The sequence below is a fragment of the Mixophyes fleayi genome, chromosome 2 (genome assembly GCF_038048845.1).
Source record: "Mixophyes fleayi isolate aMixFle1 chromosome 2, aMixFle1.hap1, whole genome shotgun sequence".
Classification (NCBI taxonomy): domain Eukaryota; kingdom Metazoa; phylum Chordata; class Amphibia; order Anura; family Limnodynastidae; genus Mixophyes; species Mixophyes fleayi.
The window spans coordinates 234,964,864-234,986,044 of NC_134403.1; the positions used below are offsets into that span (position 1 = coordinate 234,964,864).

General features: G+C 41.5%; 1 protein-coding gene across 15 annotated transcripts in view; it reads left to right on the top strand.

Moving 5' to 3' along the window:
• Positions 1 to 21,181, top strand: part of KIF21B (kinesin family member 21B) — a 463,280-nt gene that overhangs the window by 38,389 nt on the left and 403,710 nt on the right. For 13 of the 15 annotated variants that reach the window (XR_012688103.1, XR_012688104.1, XM_075195637.1 and 10 more), the window contains exons 2-4: positions 8,070 to 8,292; positions 8,536 to 8,718; positions 8,934 to 9,083. The exons of 1 other annotated variant lie outside the window; for it this stretch is intronic. Coding sequence is in view for 12 of the 14 variants with exons in the window: in XM_075195637.1 (XP_075051738.1) it covers positions 8,070 to 8,292; positions 8,536 to 8,718; positions 8,934 to 9,083 (556 nt within the window). In the remaining 2 variants the exon portion in view is untranslated. Of the gene's footprint in view, positions 1 to 6,919; positions 6,992 to 8,069; positions 8,293 to 8,535; positions 8,719 to 8,933; positions 9,084 to 21,181 lie in introns of those variants that run through there. One more of the 15 variants, XM_075195639.1, reaches the window with a different exon arrangement.

Genomic DNA, 21,181 nt, shown 5'->3' on the forward strand with positions numbered 1-21,181 from the left:
CACACACACACACACATTACAGCAACCAGCACCACCCCCATTCCAGCAACCAGCATCACCCCCACATTACAGCAACCGGCATCACCCCCCCCACACACACTTATATTACAGCAACCAGCATCACCCCCACATTACAGCAACCAGCATCACACCCCACATTACAGCAACTGGCATCACACCCCACATTACAGCAATACCCTATCATACTTATTAGCAATACTAAGCCCCAAACACACTACAACATTGCCACCACCACGCCACCCCATACTACAGCAATACCACCAATTATACAGGCGCCACTGTAGGAAACCAATGTTTTGCTTTTTATAAATCTCCCACAAAATAGCAACAACAGAATACTTACACACATATAGGTAACAGGTATCCTTTTCCCTCAATTAAATAGTAATGACAGAATTTTCATGAAGAAAAAACATAACTATTGAATGATCATTTGAACCCACGCGGCCGCATTAAAAGTATTTCTATCTACAGAAAAATGTCAGAGAAAAATATTTTTTTATACTACAGTAACTGGTTATGCGTCCTTTCTATTTATTTTAAATAACACAGTATGTAAATTAAGGGGGATAGAGGAGCTGGGTGAGAGATAATTGGATGTGATCCATCAGTTTGATTAGATAGGAAACATTTAGATTATTTACCTGGAGACATCTACCCCCTTGACTCATAGGCAGGGCTGACAAGAGGAATTTTGGGACCCAGTACGGCAACTTCTTTGGGCCCCCGTCATATTCAACAATGAGAGACTTGCCTTTGGCAGAAGTTCATATTATGCCACACCGTAGTGGCCCCAGGTCATATTATGCCACATAATATTACCCTTAATTCATATTTGGCCATGCAGTAGTGCCCACAAATCATATACCATACAGTATTATGCCACAATAGTGCTCCCAAATAACATTATGCCATACAGAAGTGCCCCCAAATAACATTATGCCATACAGTAGTGCCCAGACAAAAAAACTCATTCACAAATAAAAATTGGTACAGCATATCAGATACTAGAGTGTGAGTCCCAGGAGCAGCTTAATACACCATTTACAATGCAAACAAAAATAGATATATTGACACAATCACAGATAAAATTTATGACAAGCAGTGTTTTTTCCTCTTAATTAAAAGTCTCTGTACAGATAAATATGCAAGAAAATTACAGTGCAATAATGAGCAATGCATATTGTTTTAAACATCATTGGATACACAGTAGTGCCCCCAGTTCAACAAAGGATGGTTAAAAACACATTGCACATGAGAAAATATATGAACTTACCTGATTATGGCATCCTGTGTTCTGTTCTACTGGGCGCGCTGGGCGATGAGGGATCTGCAGCTGTCAGCTCACACAGCCAGTCGGGAGCAGGGACCGAGGGCAGTGGTCAAAGTAGTAATTTAGAAGTGGGGGTATGGAAAATATAAGTGAATGGAGTATGAAGGCTTGATTTTTTATTTTCTTTTAACACTTGTCCCCTCTGTGCATTCCCATTCTTCATTACTACTTGTGTTTTATGATGGCTGCTTGCCTGATATTCCCATTCTTAAGATGTCTCTCGCTTTACACTTTCTTTTACCTATGCCCCTGCACCATCTTCTCCTTCTCACTTTACTCCCTGCACCCCCTTCCCCCCTGGCTCGCACCCCTCTTCCTGCACCCCCTTCCCCCCTGGCTCTCTCACCCCTATTCCAGCATCCCCTTCCCTCCTGGCTCTCACCCTCTTCCAGCACCCCCTTCCTCCCTGGTTCTCACCCTCTTCCAGCACCCTCTTCCTCCCTGGTTCTCACCCTCTTCCAGCACCCCCTTCCTCCATGGTTCTCACCCTCTTCCAGCACCCCCTTCCTCCATGGTTCTCACCCTCTTCCAGCACCCCCTTCCTCCATGGTTCTCACCCTCTTCCAGCAACCCCTTCCTCCATGGTTATCACCCTCTTCCAGCAACCCCTTCCTCCATGGTTCTCACCCTCATCCAGCGCCCCCTTCCTCCATGGTTCTCACCCTCTTCCAGCACCCCCTTCCTCCATGGTTCTCACTCTCTTCCAGCACCCCCTTCCTCCATGGTTCTCACCCTCTACCAGCAACCCCTTCCTCCATGGTTCTCACCCTCTTCCAGCACCCCGTTCCTCCATGGTTCTCACCCTCTTCCAGCTCCCCCTTCCTCCATGGTTCTCACCCTCTTCCAGCACCTGCTCCTCCCCCTGGCTCTCCCACACTGGTGAAAACCCTGCCCCCCCCCCCCCGCACGCGAGAATCGCGACAACCCTTGTGTGAAAATCACGGCACCCCCCTCCCTGCGATCCCCTCCCTAATCAGAAAAAAATTTAAAAACTGTAAAAACTGTGTCCACATTGCAGGGCACAGTGCACAAGATAAGGGGGAGGGAGCAGAGGAGCCCTCGTCCGTCGCGCAGAGGTGCAGGAATCCAAGAAGTGTCGGCCGGCCCATCTAGCCATCAGCCCTTCTGGCATTTGCCAGAAGTGCCAGATGGCCAGTCCGGCCCTGCTTGTGCCCCAGTTCAAGTTATCCCTCATAATTATGCCCCAAATTCATGTTATCCCTCATAATTATGCCCCCAATTCATGTTATCCCTCATAATTATGCCCCCAGATAATGTTATCCCTCATAGTTGTGCCCCCAGATCATGTTATCCCTCATAGTTGTGCCCTCTGTTAATGTTATGCTTAATATTTACCTCTGGAGTCAGCATCTTTCGTTCCACAACAAATCCTGGGAGCTGCTTCACTAAAGTAGCCAACAAGTAATGGAGCTGCTGCGCATGTTTTTGGTAGGTACTAACCACTGCATACCGCGAACACCTCACGTTTTGGAAATGCTCTGACCCAGTCATCTTGCCATCACAATTTGGCCCTTGTCAAAGTTGCTCAGATCCTTACGTTTGCCCATTTTTCCTGCTTCCAACACATCAACTTCAAGAACTGACTGTTCCCTTGCTGCCTAATATATCCCACCACTGGACAGGTACCAATGTACCAAGATAATCAATGTCAGTGGTTTAATCTTGTATATAAAAAGACAGATTGATAATTTTTCTTTATCTTTTACTTTTGGATTCACATAATGGCGTGAATACATTCTATGTACTCTTAATACATAGTGATGGTCACACATTTCATAGACTAGAGCAGGGGTCGGCAACCCCTGGCACGTGTGCCAGACGTGGCACGCTGACCACTTTTGTCTGGCACGCCGGCGCTGAAGCTGCTTCAGTAAAGCAGCCGATGACTGCCGAAACAGAGATTCTGCGCATGCGCAGAAGCTCTGTTTCAGCCATCACCGGCTTTTTTATTGAAGCAGTTCCCGTGTTTCTGGAGAAAGACATGTCTCCAAAAGTGAGTAAGAGCAGCAAATTGAGGGGCACGTATACTTGGCATACTATGTATTTGTGGGGGCAACTGTGGCATATTATGTATTTGTGAGGGCAACTGTGGCATACTATGTATTTGTGGGGGCAACTGTGGCATACTATGTATTTGTGGGGGCAACTGTGGCATACTATTTATTTCTGGGGGCAACTGTGGCATACTATGTATTTGTGGGAGCAACTGTGGCATACTATGTATTTGTTCGGCAACTGTGGCGTACTATCTATTTCTGGGGGCAACTGTGGCATACTTTGTATTTTGTGGGGGCAGCTGTGGCATAGTATGAATTGGGGGCACAACTATGAGGCATGATAGGAACTGTGGGCACAACTATGTGGCATACAATGAATTGGGGGTACAGTTATGAGGTATGATGTGAACTGGGGCGGCATAACGGTTTGTTGCTGGTCCCTTACTGTTAATATGATATTAGCCTCATGAAATGAGACATAATTTATATATATATATATATATATATATATATATATATATATATATATATATATATTATATATAGCCGCTGAGAGGGGAGGGGGCGGCTACAAATTGCCCGGGCCTGCTTTGTGGCCCGAGGCCCCACTGAAGACCTATCTTTGAAAAAATAAAAAATTATTTTAAAAGTACTTTTTTTAAAAAAAAATTTTTTATTGAGTGCAGGGGGATCGGTAGTGACTAAATCGCCTTCAGCTCAGGTACCTTCAGACGCCAGGTCATGTAATTGCAGCTGGATATCTTCCCATGCTGTGCAGTGGAGAATAAGGTAAGAAGAAGGTGTGCTGGATAGGGGGCATTTGTGACTAAAGGTGATGGAGAGGGGCTTGTGTGACTAAAGGTGCTGGGCAGAGGGGGGGCAGGTGGGATTAAAGCATGTGGGCAGAGCGAGGCACATGTAATTAAAGCATGTGGGCAGAGGGGACAAAGGTGAGCAAAGCTGCTGGGCAAGGTATGGCATGTGTGAGTAATGCATTTTTCTGTAAGAGGGTGGCCTGGTGCCTTTCACCTGCTAGACATGCCCCCAATGATGCACTGCCATGCCCCCAATTGTACGAACATTTGCAATTTTCAGTGGCGCAACATTTTTTTTTACCACACACACCCAACTGGCACACCTGGCCTTTACAAGATTTTAGCTGGCACTTTGATAGAAAAAGGTTGCCAACCACTGGACTAGAGCTGTATACTAATGTAACACCCCTATAAGCAGGTGTTGAGAGGATCATACCTGGTCTCTGCATGCTTTTCTTTCGGTCACGGCACGGCAGTGGGACAGAGAACCCCTGAGTCCCTAATACAAATAGGACACTAAATGAATGATGTGACATCTGTTTTATTATGCAGGAACAATACGTCACTAAAATATTTCTGGACACAAATTGATTAGTAACAAGTGCAATCTGAATACAATACTTAATACTTTAACCCTGGAATATGTGAGATCACAAACTGTCTAAGAATACAGTAATAAAGTTTGGGTCACTAATATGATAAATAACATTAATTTCAAACGATACACTACAAGCAAATGATATCAAAGTCAATAAATCCCCTTTAAATAAGTCCACCCTCAGCAGAACTAATTAGCATGAAAGTTTTCACTGGCCAGACTTTTGTAAGTATACCTGTTAGAACCAGACAGGAAGTACTTTTATTATAATGGAGGCACACAATTATAATGGCAGTATTGTAACTTCAGTACAGCGATCAAAAACAGAAGTTACTGCCTCATGTATAACACAATACAGTGTGTTGCGAAAGCTATTATCACTGTACTTTAATCTGACCTTACAGGAGAAAAATCAGGAATGATGCTGTTCCATTCCTAGCATATTGAGGATATGATGGGTTAAATGATGCTCCAGATACCAGGTCAGTGTGGGTACTGGTGATTCAGTCTGTAATTCAGGTATACCTGGGGATCATACTGCGTGTAGTAGTAGGAGTTTGGATTATGCTTTTTACTTGTTAAGCAAATGTCTCTGTTAATCTAACTCACAGTTCTTAAAAGGTAGAATATACTATGTAGTGAGTGTGAACACACAGTCAGTTTGATTGCACATACCTGTTTTTCAGCTCCATCTTTGCTATCACTGGTGTCAGCTCTTGTCTTTAGTGACAGCCTCCCAGTAACCATTATACATGCAGTATTCTGGCTGGCAACACAGCTCAGTCCTCTGCAGCAGTCTATCTCTCAGTAACAACACTTGCCTCACTTTACCCCACAACAGCATAGCAGAAAAAGTCTCTCTTTTCACAAAATGTCTCCTTAGTACGTACTCACTCACTCACTCACTCACTCACTCACTCACTCACTCACTCACTCACTCACTCACTCAGGCTCCTTCTCTCAACAGTCTCAGTCTCAAAAACCCTGGAACTTTAAGGCAGCCTTAGTTTTCACTGGGTCCTAGAGTCTCTCCTGTATCATGCTATGACAAAGTCCTGTTTCACAGGGTCCTCGTGCCCTGCAGTTTCTGGGTATCATCATCATCATCATCATCACCATTTATTTATATAGCGCCACTGATTCCGCAGCACTGTACAGAGAGCTCACTCACATCAGTCCCTACCCCATTGGGGCTTACAGTCTAAATTCCCTAACACACACTGACAGACACAGGCACACAGACTAGGGTCAATTTGTTAGCAACCAATTAACCTACCGGTATGTTTATTTGAAGTGTGGGAGGAAACTGGAGCACCCGGAGGAAACTCACGGAAACATGGGGAGAACATACAAACTCCTCACAGATAACGCCATGGTCGGGAATTGAACTCATGACCCCAGTTCTGTAAAGCAGAAGTGCTAACCACTTAGCCACAGTGCTGCCCTTATCACACTAATTAAACAATAATCTTGCAGAAACAGTTTAGTGTATCTTACAAAACCAGTTAAGATTGAAGCAACTAGCAAAATAACTAAATATTATGTATTGGGCATACCCATTTAAGACTTTACTGCTCTGCTGACATTAATTGTGCGTGCTGTTTTAAAATGGTAATTAAGGTTCTGCATACATAAGTGTGTGAATTGCAATTAAATGTTCTCTTGCTAGCTGTTAGCTATAGCTTTAGAAACAATATTACTTTAAAATTTCTACTGTGTTTGGTGACTCTGGCTCCTTCTTTTTTGATAGATAATATTTAATAAAGTGCTATACACTTCTGGAACAAATGATTAACATAACAAATACTACTGACAAGTAGTGCATATTTTACATAATTTGAGCTTTAACTGAACAAGATGTTGCAAATGTGCTATAGTCATTCATTAGCAGATATATAAGCTAGGTGTACTTGGTATACAATGTTCAGGTATATTTGGGTACTAAGATGTTATCATATTAGTCAAAAGGAGACAAAACATGTGACACTAATACACTCCCTGATGATTACGAATTTCATGTGTTTAGACAGGACAGTCTTTCTTTATTTATATTTTTACTGAAAATATGTGACTTTAAAATATTATTTTCCAAGAACTCAGATTATGCACTGTGATCAATAATCTTTTTGGAATAGATTCTTATAGTTCTTTTACAGGATTTGGCATCCAAAAGAATTCACAAGCTGGGTATCATGGAATTAGCAAAGTGAGTGAGTGTCTAAAATATTCTATTCCAAAGATATGGGACCCATGCAACTTCTGATTCATGCTCTACATCTGGGCACTGGTGTGAATTAGGGAGCAGCATTTTTTAAACTACTGTGCTACAACTCAGTGTTAGTGTGTGATTAGTTGATAAGAGTAGAATCTGGAATGAGCAATTTATATGCCTGTTTTTGGCAAAATATATATATTAAAGGTTTCTGTATTTTTTTGTATTGATATAAAAATAAATGTAATTGTTTACAAAATATGAGCATCACAAGAAATTAATTATTGCAATGAATGTATTTGAAAGTCAGTCAATATGCCCATACTATGAATTTGCACTCTTTTTACAAAAACAGAATGTAGTATGTGATCCGGAAAGCTTACAAATATAAATTTCTCTTAGTGAAGTCTGTATTCATCTTGCCCACACCCCATCCATCAGCTGTTCTGTCTGAACGGAGTGGCGGATGCTTAGTTTCCATGGAAACTAAACAGGAGCGGAAAAGAGGCACAAGACAGACAAATAATGAATGAGCTGGATGAAGCAGGAGAGAGCTTGTGAATAAGGAGGGTACAGAGAAATAGAGAAAAAAAGAAGATCCAAATGAATGACAAAAAAGAAATAGAATGACTGTGCCAAAAGGGTGTATAGATAAATACAGGCATAGTTACAATAGTATCAATGGATCCTATGTACTCTTACTCTTATTATTCATTGATGATTAAAAAGTTATACATTTTCATGACTCCCATAATCTTGAAATGTAAAACCTGAATACTCATGTGACTTAACGTTTGCTAAAAATATAAGATCTCCCTAAACAAGCTTTTAAATATAGAAACCTACTCCCACTTATTCTGTTAATTTGAGAGCATCAGGGGTCTGGAATATGAGAAATTAAATTAGATTGTGAGTCAAAGATTTAAGGTTAGGAAAAATGATGACTGTTTTGGGAAAACTGTGACACATGGGAGCCCTACACATTGCATAAACAAAGGCATAGTAAAACTTGTCTAAACAGTTTAAAAATATACTTCTTATTGCCAACTACTGTCTTTTTATACCACCTTAGGATCCGTCCACAAAGCAGTAAGGAACAGTCTGAAGGATGCCATGTATGTACATGGGTTTACCCTGGAGAACCCCAGGTACTTCTGGGTAAGGACAAGGCCTTCACTTATGATTATGTGTTTGACACGGACACTGAACAAGTCAAAGTCTACGAAATTTGTGTACGTGGCCTGGTGGAGGGTTGCTTCCAGGGCTACAATGCAACCGTTCTGGCATACGGTCAGGTACATACCCCAAGTATTCAATTTAATGAGCTATCCCTTTATTTCTGCCTTGTGTCTCTACCGTTTCTACTGTGTGATCTATTTTCTATATTCCTGTTCTACCTCATTTCTTTACCTCTATGTTGTAACTATTCAGTCTTTTTGCTAACTCTGCACTTTTTATGTTCTGCCCTTTTTTGCTCTTACTATCAAACCTTATTTTATTCAAATTGCTATTCCTTGTGCACATTTTGACAATTCCAGACAGGCGCAGGAAAGACACATACAATGGGTAGTGGATTTGACCTTGTGGTTAGTGATATGGAGCTTGGTATTATACCCCGTGCAGTCCGCCAACTGTTCAGCACAATCCAGCAACGAACAGCTACAGCTTGTGACAATGGGCGACCTGAGCCTAGCTTTAAAGTCAGTGCACAATTTCTAGAGGTAAGCAAGATGATGACTGTACATATAAGTCTGGAACTCATATGGACAATAATCATGCTTGGTGCTCAGAGATATTAACATCTTTGATGACATTTTCTCCTCCTTTATCTGCCTATCTCTTTGACATACCCATCTCTCATTTCTGTCATAATTTTTGTTTACACTAAATATCTCAACCCTTTCCATATTTATTCTTCAACTCATTTCTGGATTAGTTGTATAATGAGGAGATTTTGGATCTGTTCGATGTTTCCCGTGACCCAGACTCTCGGCATCGAAAATCCAACATCCGGATCCATGAAGATGCAAGTAGTGGGATTTATGTCAGTGGAGCAAGTACTCGCAGTGTTAGTTCAGAAGCAGAGGTGAGTAAGCATGTTTTCAAGACAATCTTGTGTAAGTTTTCCGATTTCTTGGTCTTCACTTGTCTTCCACACATTTATAATATTTCACTACCAACCTAGTAACTGTTGAGTCTTGTCTGCAAATTCCTACATAAATTTATTCTCTTTTAAACAGAAGATCAGCTGTGTTCTATCTTTAATTGGCCTTGGTATCAAGCCATCAAATCACGTGTGTATATATATATATATATATATATATATATATATATATATATATACACACACATACATACACACACACACTACCATATGTTCAGCCCCAGCGGTCAAAGTGGCGGTATGAAAAATGTAATAGAAATGTAAGTGAATGGAATTTAATAGTTTTATAATGAAGGGAGTAGGAGAAGTAGCATGTGTCATACCACTGTATACACCACCACGTCGACCACTGTTCAGCATACATCTTAGGATGACCTAGCTATTTCCAGTGCTATGTTTAAATGCACTGGACATGATCTCTGCAGTCAAGTTGCCAAAATACCAGCACACAAATCAATTAAAAGGACACTTTTTTTTAATTTAAAACACATTTATGAAACGGTGATATTTTTGCAGAAGAAAAATCTGCTAAAAGAAATATGGAGGAATAAAGAAAACTGTTAGATGTGGAATAGTAATCTCCTGGGGTAGATGGTGACACAGTAGCAACTAAACTAAACCCTAGATTCACAGAGGGTTATTTACCAATATTGCTGAAATGTGTGCATACCTGCAGTAATGCAATAACAACTAATCATCAATTAGCTTTTATCTGTCTAGTACAAGTTAGATTAGTTCTATAGTGATTAAATGTCTGATTTGTTACTATAGTTTTAGTGTAGATTTGTACCTTTGACTAAATAAATATTGCTCACAGTAGAATTTCTTGGGTGCTTGCTGCAAGCTTTATTGTCAAAACAAGACTCCTCACAGAAGCGTTCAATGAGACAAAAACAAATTCTAAAAAAGTCTGTTTCCACCTCTGAAAGTATATTAATTGATGAATAACAGTGATACACAAGTCAAATTTCCCTCAAAAGGCAGTTCTTTATCTGACGTTCCTATTGTTCCATGCTCTACCAGAAGGGCAGCATTTCCTGAATTCCCTAAGCATTTAAAGAGTTAAATGATCCTTGTCAGAGCCCACAGCAGGGATTTAAAGGGGCGTTCATTTTACACATTCAACACATGTTCCTAATGTTTGGTCACTCACTTTACAATTGTTAGTTAAAGAATGTAAATGAAAGGGCCTATGCCCATTCACTTTTTGATAAGTGTAATGCTTGCTACAATATAATGGACCTACTTTATGTTGCATTAAGACTTCTAAGAACACATTTTGAACACTATGTTAAAAGTGTGGGCATAGTATACGGTTTTACCTGCCTTTATTTTTCAATATTTATTTATACAGCACTAAGAAAAAAATGGCACCTTTGCAATAAGGTAAACTTGATTTCAAAGACTTGCTATTGCTTTTTTTTCCTGGTGGTACTCCATGCCAACTCTCTGGTAAGTTTTGCCCCACCTCACAATCCCTATCAGGTGGGTAAACAATTATCATATAATAAATATAAACAGAAAATTGCTCAGCCATAAAACACTTTATTTTAAATTCCTGATAGTTTCTTTCTTGAAAGACTGTAGATAAGCCGTTGTCTTTGTAGTGGTGAATAAAGGCATTAGCAGCTTTACTGATAACCTTCAGGGATCATTTGGCTAAAGCAGCCCATGAAGTTCACACGCCACTGGCAGAATGAGCCTTATTGCAGTCTGGAACACCAGTACCACTTAACCGCTAAGCCATTTGGATCAATTTTAATATCCAATGAGCTATAGTTCTTGAAGAAGCCATTGGCCTTTCTTACCACATATTAGAATGACAAAGGGTCTGTCAAATTCCCTGAAAGCTTGAGTGTGCTTAAATCCAAAGACTATCACAGTTGATATGATTTAGGTTCTGGGAAAGATTATTTGAATGGGACCAGAGGGGGGGAGGTTACCCAGCCGGCCGGCCCTTTACTGCCGCCGTTTTGTTTTTTTTCTGTCTTTTTTTTTTTTAATCCGCGTGTGTGTGTGTGTGGGGGGGGGGGGGGGTTGTTGGCTGTTGGCTCCGCACTGTTCGTTGGTGGGGGGAGCAGGGTAGTTAAAAAAAAAAACACTCGCGTGATTGCCGGCGTCCCTTCTCAGTTCGCACTGAATGTCGGACATGAGGTCATCAAGTCACACCCGCCATTCAGTGAGAAGCGGCGCAGAGAGAACCCAGACAGAAGCAAGAAGAGAGAAGAGAGAGGACAGAAGAAAAAAAAAGAGATGAAAGAAGCCAATACAAAGGTAAGTAAAGAAATGCAGGCAAGGGGAGAAAAACAGAAAAGCACAGTGTGATTGAAAAGGGGGGGGTGGAGAAAGGCACAGTGTGATTGAAAATGGGTGGGGGGAAGGCTCAGTGTGATTGAAAAGGGGGGGGAGAAAGGCACAGTGTGATTGAAAAGGGGGGGAGGCACAGTGTGATTAAAAAGGGGGAGGGGCATTATTACTTGTGGGTGCTATGTACCCATTTTTTTCCCAAATAGGGCCCCCAACATTTCAGGATCCAGTCAAACCGCAACTAAATAAACCAGCAGCCACAGGTGGTGAAAGTGTCAAGAACAGGTAGGAGAGAGCAGGACAGTGTGTTAAGTATTGTGATTCTAGTGGGACAATCCCAATTTTGGTGACTGTTCTGCCCAATGTAAGTGGCAGGCCAAGATTGTTAACTCTTTATATACACACTGCATTCTTTCTATACTACACTATGGTGCTAGATGTGCTGAAAATCAGGAGTGCACAACAATGCAGGTTTTTTTTCTGTAGGAGGGTGGCCTAGCGTTTATCACCTGCTATCCACGACCCAATGATGCATAGCCACACCCCCAATTGTATGAATACACCTATAGATAATTTTTCACCATGCTCAACTATAAGGGCGGTCCCGAGAAGTTGTTGTACCGGGGCCCTAAATTCCTCTTGGCAGCCCTGAATGGGACTCCATGATACGTGTTAACTTCATACAGATATATGCCATATATATGTCCTATGATGTAGTAGTTACAGTTTAGAACATAACCCGTCCTATGGATATGACAATGTCATGGGCATTTATTATCAATGAATGACCCATTCTTTGATAATAAGTTCAAACTGATGTAATTTTAGGGAGATATGACAGTATATAACATAAAAATAGTATCTGGTTACTTTGAAACAGTTCCCTTTGTAAACTTAAGAACGTCAATAGTTAGTTTATTATGTGATAATAACGGCAGAATTTGTAACAGTATTTTATAACTTTTCTAACCATATTATATAACATATATATGAAGTGATATATACAGAGATGTAATATTTATAACATGGAGGTGAAAAATTAGTATGCAAATAAGTAGATGCAGGCAAGTACTGACCAACTGAGAACTGTTTAAATTCATGTAATGCGTTTTTATTTACATGAAAACGCATTGATTGAGTAAAAAAAATGAGGGACCTTTCTGATTGGTTAGAGGAGGTATTTAATGTAACATAAACCAATAGCCGTATCCCCTGATGAAGTCATTCATGAGAAAACGCTTAGGGTTTTGACAGCCGGAATAAGACATCACAGCAGCTGATTAAATGCCACATGGACTCCCTGTCAGCAGGATAGATCGTGCAACGTCAGCGCCGGGAAGCAAGTAGACTTGACTGTAATTAAGACGGGACTCACCTAGCGTCCAGCCGCAAAGATACTTTTTTATGCATGAACACTACGATGCAAATGTCAGTGCTATTTTAACTTTATTTTAATAAATTTCATCCATCGGAACTTCACTATAGTGCCTTCCTTCTGTCACACGCCGGTCCCATAGTTAGGTGTCGGCGCTGTGACTTTCCCTTTAAGAACCATGAGTCTGCCTCACAGACACCCGGACCAAGCCTCTTCTCCTTGGTGTAGGAGCGTTACACTCTGAAAGTATCTCCTTCCTAATATTGCCTTGTACCACATCCCCAGTCATCCTGGGCCTTCCACGGCTCTAACTCCACTCGCCACAACTAGACTGAGATCCTATCCTGGGGTTCTCGGTGCCATTCAGAATGTTTACCCAAAGTGAGACCCTCAAGAGATTGTTTCTGACAGAGGAGTGCAATTTACCTCCAAATTCTGGCGAGCTTTATGTAAGGCACTAGGAGTCCAGCTCAACTTCTCATCCGTATATCATCCACAATCTAATGGGCAGACAGAGAGAGTAAATCAAGACCTTGAAACCTTTATTCCTATGTTCTCTTCTGCTTCATAAGATAACTGGATGGATCTCCTACCATGGGCAGAGTTTGCTCATAATAACTTGTTTCATGGATCTACTTTTTCTACTCCATTTTTTATTGTGTATGGGTTACACCCTAATTTGCCCAAGTTTTCAGAATGTTCCTGCTACCACAGAATTCCTGCGGAACTTTTCTTCTACCTGGGGCCAAGTTGTATCCCAACTCAAGAAAACTTCCGCCCGCTATAAGACAGCGGCAGACAAGAAAGGCAGGGCCGTACCGGCTCTTAAAGTGGGTGATAAAGTCTGGTTATCTACCCGGAACATTCGTCTTAAAGTTCCTTCAATGAAGTTCGCTCCTCGATTCATCGGATCGTAACATTTTGAAAGTCATCAATCCAGTGTCCTTCAAATTAAAGTTACCAGCTTCACTACATATTTCAAACTCCTTCCACATTTCTCTGTTGAAACCAGTAATTATTAATCGTTTCTCATCTGCAACATCTTCTTCAACAGTACCAGAATTCTCTCAACAAGAGGACTTTGAGATCACTGAAATTCTGGATTCAAAGGTGGTTCGAGGAGTAATCAAATATTTAGTGGATTGGAAGGGGTTCAGTCCTGAAGAGCGGTCCTGTGTAAATGCTTCTGACATCAATGCTCCTGCACTGTTACGCAATTTTCATGTCAAGTTCCCACGGAAGGTCATCACTAAGTGTCCAGTGGCCACTTTTAAAAGGGGGGGGGGGTACTGTCACACGCCGCTCCCATAGTTAGGTGTCGGCACTGTGACTTTCCCTTTAAGAACCATGAGTATGCTTGCTTCTGCCTCAGAGACATTACTTTCACAGGTGTTCCTGGCTACTGTGATCTGGACCTCCTCCCGAACCTCATTGGTCCTGGAGCACTATATTAACCTTCCATGGTAATGGGCTCATTGCCTGTTCTTCGAGTTACTCTGATTGCAATTGGATCTGGCTGTATACCTCTCCTTCCGTGTGTTCGTCAGCTGCAAACTCCTCACTGCTGTTCAGCTGCAAACTTCTCACTGCTGTTCACCTGCAAGCTGCAAACTCCTCACTGCTGTTCACCTGCAAGTTGTAACTTCTTACTGCTGTTCATCTACAAGCTGCAAACTCCTCACCGCTGTTTACCTGCAAGCTGGAACTTCTCTCCGCTATTCATCTGCACGCTGAACAAGTATCGTGAGTTGTTGCTAAACCTGTGCTTTATCTATTGGTTCAACTTTACTGCTGGCTGGCTAAGATCGCTGCATCTCACTGTTAGAGCTACTATCCAGTTACCTGTCACCTGTAGTTCCACGTCTGACACTGGTTATCCTTACTCTGCTGTTCCCTGGTTACTGGACTGTTATTGTGAACTACTTGTTATGCCGGTGGCTAGTACTTGGGCTCAAGTTGCGTGTCTCTGTTCAGTTGCTTCATACTACAGCGAACTTACCATTGCAGTTACAATGAATCCTGCTACCTGTAGTTCCACGCATGATTCAGATACTACTCACGTCTCTGCTACTTCTAGGCAACATTCTGCTGCATGTGTCAGTGTTCATCCAAGTCCTTGGGTGATGTTTAACGCTTACTGCTTTACTTAATAAGAATCAGCTATTCCAGTACCACCTGCTATGTTGAGTCATCTCTACTCTCACATCAGCTAAGTTCTATATACTACTCTGTTTGGACTGTATGCTGTACCAGTGATTCACATTCATCTGCTGTGTGGTTCTCTATTGGATCCTAGTGTTCTTGTTTATCATCACTGCGTTGAACTGTATATCATCTCATCTCATACTGTTGCCAAGGGTTACCGACTATGAAGTGGCATATGTGAATTGTGTTTGCATTACTACTAATCGCCGTGTATTCATCTCTGCCAATATATATATATATATATATATATATATCTATTCCTGTTGTACCAACATTCAATATACTACGTTGCAGCACTTCTACTTTCTCTTGTGTTATTATTGATGCTTGTAAGCCTGTAAATATCAGTGTATTCTGCCTCCACCATCCTCGATAGGGAGGCAGGGGATCTGCAAAAAACCTCAGAGCCGTGACACCTTCTCTCTCTATCCCCCTTTCTCTGCATGTGCATGCTTGAACATGGTTGGAGGAGATGTTTAAAGGCAACACTGATACATTCTGGATAGTGTGAATACTAGGCATGGGAGAAGCTCATTGACACATGACTGCTAGTGAAGCTACTGATTGCACAGACATTTCATTCTTATTGCCTTGGATACTACTCTGATATCTTGCCTAATATTGAGATGTATATGAACTTGGCACATTGACATTTATTGGACTCCATTGTTTAGGATATACAAGCACATACAAGTCGTTGTTTTGAGGCTCTTTATAGGCTTATTGTTGTTATACGGACAGGACTATCAAGCTTCTATGTCCATTCATGTAGTGAGTATACTTATGATGATCACCCACAATTTCATTATTGGTAGGAGTATTCAAATCTGAACAGTATGTTTTAAAAGGAGATGGGTATACAATTCCCGCTGTGTAGATCCATAATATAATGACCACAATTACATTACCCTCTTTCCTACCTTATCCCTACCCCTACCTTTTGCGCAAATTCCCTAAATTTGTTTTTATACTCATTACAGTTCCTGTTGGTGTAACGGTCAAGTGTCCAAACAGATATGTACACTATATGGATAAAAATATTTGAATATTGTAAAGGTCTTTATATGACTGCACCTTAAACAATTATGTTATTCATATATATCTGATCAGGATCTCCATAGTGTAATATTAACAAATAGTAATAGTACAATATTACAATGTCTGGAATTTATGACGTCATGTACAGCATGTGCAGCTCTAATTGAATAAGGGAAACAAAGAAAGATTAGTCTCGCTCACTTTGCTGTGGCATTTAAATGTTACAATGCTGGTCTCAGGGACAAAACATGTGAGATGAATACACCACCACCCCAACTGACCAACTACAACATATATTGAAGATGCTTAAATTAAGATTAGTCCACTCATGCTTACGGTTCCCATGTGCCCCAACTTTTCCAGTCTAGTACCATTTTTTTTTTATTTTTTTTTCTGTGACATTTGTATTTTCCCTGTCGGGTTCTTTATGTTCTCCGATTAATTAAATAATATCCTGTAAAAGCACTATAGAAAACTCATTCGGCTTCCACAACCGAAGACTAAGACACTCACCTGTCCCTCATTAAGCATACCTCGGCTCTTGGCATTGGTTCTGTGCATGCGCAGACCTAGAACCTTTCTCTCCGTTGCAAGTTTCCTATTGGTTCTTCTTTCTGGCTCTAAACTTGAAAAGGCACTTCCTCCCTTTCCTCTGGGCCTGTTGATCAAGTTACCTGCCTGATTAGGACCATGTCTGTTTCCTGTGTGTCTACTTGGATCGTCAGTGCCTCTGCTGTGTTGCTGTTCCATGGGATGTACCGCTCAAGCTGCAGCTGTCTCCACTGTGTTGCTGTTCCACAGGCTATACCGCTCTAGCTGCACCTGTCTCCGCTGTGTTGCTGTTCCACGGGCTATACCGCTCAAGCTGCACCTGACTCTGCTGTGTTGCTGCCCCATGGGGTATACCGCTGTGTTGCTGCTCTACGGGCTATACCGCTCAAGCTACACCAGACTCTACTGAGTAGCTGCTCCACGAGCTATTCTGCACTAGCCGCACCAATCTCCATTACTGTGCTGTCTGGATCATCTACTCTGCATCCGTCCCTGTGGTCCGGCTGTACTACAGGTTGTATCTCTCAAGCTGCTTGATTTCATCTAACTCTGTAGGCTGGACTGTTCATGCTGCATTTGTCTCTATTGTGTTGCTGTATTATGGGCTATTCCACTTAGGCTGCACTTATTGTTATTACCTTGCTGGCTGGACTGTTAACTGCACCTCTCTTATCGTGCTGCCATACTGTGGTCCCAAATACCTAAGCTGCACTTGTCGCTACCATTCTGCTGCTGGACTGTTCATGCTACTACTACTTATTATGTCATTATACTGCTAAGCTGTATTTACTCCTGTTACTCTGCTAGTGTACATGCTGCAACTACTCTCCTTGTGTCAATATACTACAGACTGTTCTGTTCAAACCTCTAGTCATCATTAAACCGCTACTTGAATTGTTCATCCTGCATCTGTCTTCACTCCGCTACTTGGTTGTAGAGCTTACATCCCAATTATCTTCAGTGTGTCTGCATACATCTTACATTTACTCCCCTGGGATCTCGCCTGACACTCCTGGTAGGGACTGCGACCTGCGGACGGACGCCGCTAAGCCCAAATCACCTTGCGGTGATCACTGGTGAATACCATCCGTCCGTTAGACTCCGCGCCCTGCTAGGAGTAGCGGCAAGTTGGGCAGGTCCAAGAGTCCAGTGTACCAAACCGTGACAAGTTGATAGTAGTAGAATAAGACCTTCCTTTGTTTATGGGTAAAAATGTAAATATTACTGTGATAAATATAAGAAATTATATCAAACAATCTATTTTAAAGTCATTTAGTATATCTATACTATAAAATTGCAATCTGTGCAAAGTCCATTGATATATAATGTTTTACAACTTTCTTTGATGTCCTCATAGCACTGTTTTGAGACTCAATGGAGAAATGTATAGGGGTTTCAGCATCAGAATCCTGGAAAGATGCCATATAAACTCTCGGGGGCTGATGCAGAGTTGGTTGCAAATTTGGAGTAAGTTACTTTAAGAAAAAAAAGATTTTGATTGTTAGCATATGCACCTAGTTTACAACAAGTAATCATAGTGAGTATTTGCATGTAGCCTATAGCAAGTGCAAAATATATGCTCCATAACATATATGAATGTTTTTGCAGTCGCAGGGGGTGCGCAAGATATACTATGCAGACTTGTATACATCCCACTCTGCATCAGCCCCTTAATGTACTTGTACTTGAGGTGTGTTTGTTACTGTAACTCAGGTTAAATGGCAAGTTGTCCCACACATTTGAAATGATAGTCCTGATGTCCCGTGTATCAAAACATTTTTAGCAGTTCTAATACAGCTAGAGAGGTATGCTCTGCTAACAAGTGCCCCTTATATGCTGCGCTCCTCTAACACGTGCCCCTTCAATGTCACTCGTACCAGTGGCGTATGTCATTGAAGGGGTGTTTTTGAAAGGTCGAGAAACCCAGACCTTCAGAAGCATCGAACAAGCATCACATTGGAGCATGGCCAAGCCCCATTTTCGTGTGGGTGACACTGCAAAGCGTTAGTATGCCCACACTGTCCTAATTCCAGAAATGAAAAAGTTGGGGTTATGCAAAAATATTTTCCAGATTTTATGCAGTGCTCAAATATTTATATTGGGTAGATTTTGTCACTTAGCAGAGAAATATTTTGATTGACATACATTTTGCTATGTAATTACCAACATTTGGTATTTTTAGCTTTCAAGAGTACTTAGTGGTGGGCTAGTAACATTGTGGACAAGCACAACTAAATGCCTCAATGTGCAGTGTCCTTGGAACACTTGTGAGTCTGAACTCGTACCTTTTATACTTTTTATGCAGTTTCCAGAAATTTTGGACACATGAAAAGTTTTGTAGCACACCTATCATCTCTACAGTGACAGTATATTGTGTTACCCTTTTTCCGATGTAGCCTATTGCAATTTTTATTAGTCTCTCTCTACTCTGTCAATTTAAGGGCGTTGGAATTCTCTTAAATGCTGCAGCAAGACTAATATTCATCTCTAGCTGTTTCACATCTGCCACATCTCCTCTTTTGCAAATATCTAAACTGGCTGCCTGTGTTCTCCAGAATCCAATTCAAATTACTGTGCCTTGCCTACAAGTCCTTAACAACAAGAACCCCTTCATAGCTCTCATATCTCTTAAAATAACACAAAAAGCTTTCCTTCTGGCCTGATATAGGAAGCAAGATCCTGGGCACTGATGGTAGTCGGAGGGTTTGGAAGACATTTAAATATGTTAAAAAGGTGTTTGTGGTTAGAAGCCTGAGCATGGATGAGAGATTGGCAGTATGTTTGTTTAGCAGTGTCCAGAGCATTTCGATAGGAGCGGTAGATAGCAGTATATGCGCTGAAATCACTAGAGGTACTAGACTTACGGCAGTGATGTTCTATTAATGAAGTTAAACATTGTTGAATTCTAAGCATCTTGCAGCACACAGTTCACAAAAATGAAGCAGTGTTTTATGTCTAATGTAACTTTAAAAACATGTCAAGTAGGAACAGCAAATATTTTGTGGCGGTCTATACAAGCATAGATTGAGTTCCTGTCTGGCCAATTATTCTTTCCAGATCCAGCTAGTTGCTTATGTCCTGCAGAACATACATATTTGACTATTTTAAGATCCACTTCCTCCCTAATGGCCTATGTCTTTATGTGGTGTGAGCACTTCATCCATCAACACTCTGTACTTAAGTATGACTGATTCTCATACATGTAGAAAATCACCATGACAGTGCAAGCTCCTGGTTCGTGCATTGTGCAGGATCATAAGGAGAAGCAGTCAAACATACTTCACAAATGAACTGATAAAGTATTTTCTATGATGTGTTTTTATCAGGCTGTTTTACCCCCATACCTCAATGAAATTCTAACTTGGGCTCCTCTTAAAGTGGCTTGGGTCATGTAGTGCTTCCATGTGCGTTCCACTGTGGAACGCACTATGCTTCCTATTAAGGATGCCTAGTAGTCAGGATGGTGTATCTGTTGTGGTTCCAATGCATTTCTTCGTGGTACTGTGACTTCTTTAAAGCATGTGCATAGTAGGGAACAGTAGCAGTTTGTATCACTGCCAGGATCATTACATACAAAAACTTGCCAATGCAGCACCACCGCTTAATAAAGCATAAAGCACGTCAGGCACAAACTTCCCAGTGCAAAGAATTACTTCATGTATATCATCCATATTCCCATACATCATATACACAGTCCTACTATTATACTGCATTGCAGGGGTTAGCATCTTATGGTCCAATATTGGCCATCTTGTCTATTGTCTGCAAACTCATGTTCCAAATCAAATCCACAGATTATGTCATATTTAGTAGAGATGAGTGGGCTCGGATTGCGCTAATCCAAGCCCACCCGAACTGTGCGGATCCGACGGGATCCGAGCACTGTTCGGGTATTTCCGGCGGGCAAAAAAAATGAGATCGAGGCTATGACGTCCAAGTCTTGCGTCGGATCTCGTGAGACTCGGATTGCATAAATTCCCCGCTTGCGGCCGCCATCTTCAGTCGGGCTCAGATCAGGGAAGAGGGAGGTTGTAGTTTGTAGTGGTGCTCCCGTGTCCTGTGTCCTGTCACTCTGTCCTGCTTAATCCAGTGGTTACTTTGTCCAGTGCTCTGTCCTGCTGATCAGTCCAGTAGTGCTTTGTCCAGTGCTCTGTCCTGCTGAGTCCAGTGGTGCTTTGTCCAGTGCTCTGTCCTGCTGAGTCCAGTGGTGCTGTGTCCTGTGCTCTGTCCTGCTAAGTCCATTGTTATTAAAAAATTATACAAAAATTCCTACTGCAATATATAAATACGTTCACTGTTCCTGCAGTCCAGAAATATTATTTCTGCAATATTACACTACGTTTACTGTTCCTGCAGTCCAGAAATATTAGTACCAGAGATTAAACTACGTTCACTGTACCTGCAGTCCAGAAATATTAGTACCAGAGATTAAACTATAATGGAGTACAAAAATTTGGAGGATAAAGTAGGGAAAGATCAAGAACCACTTCCGCCTAATGCTGAAGCTGCTGCCACTAGTCATGACATAGATGATGAAATGCCA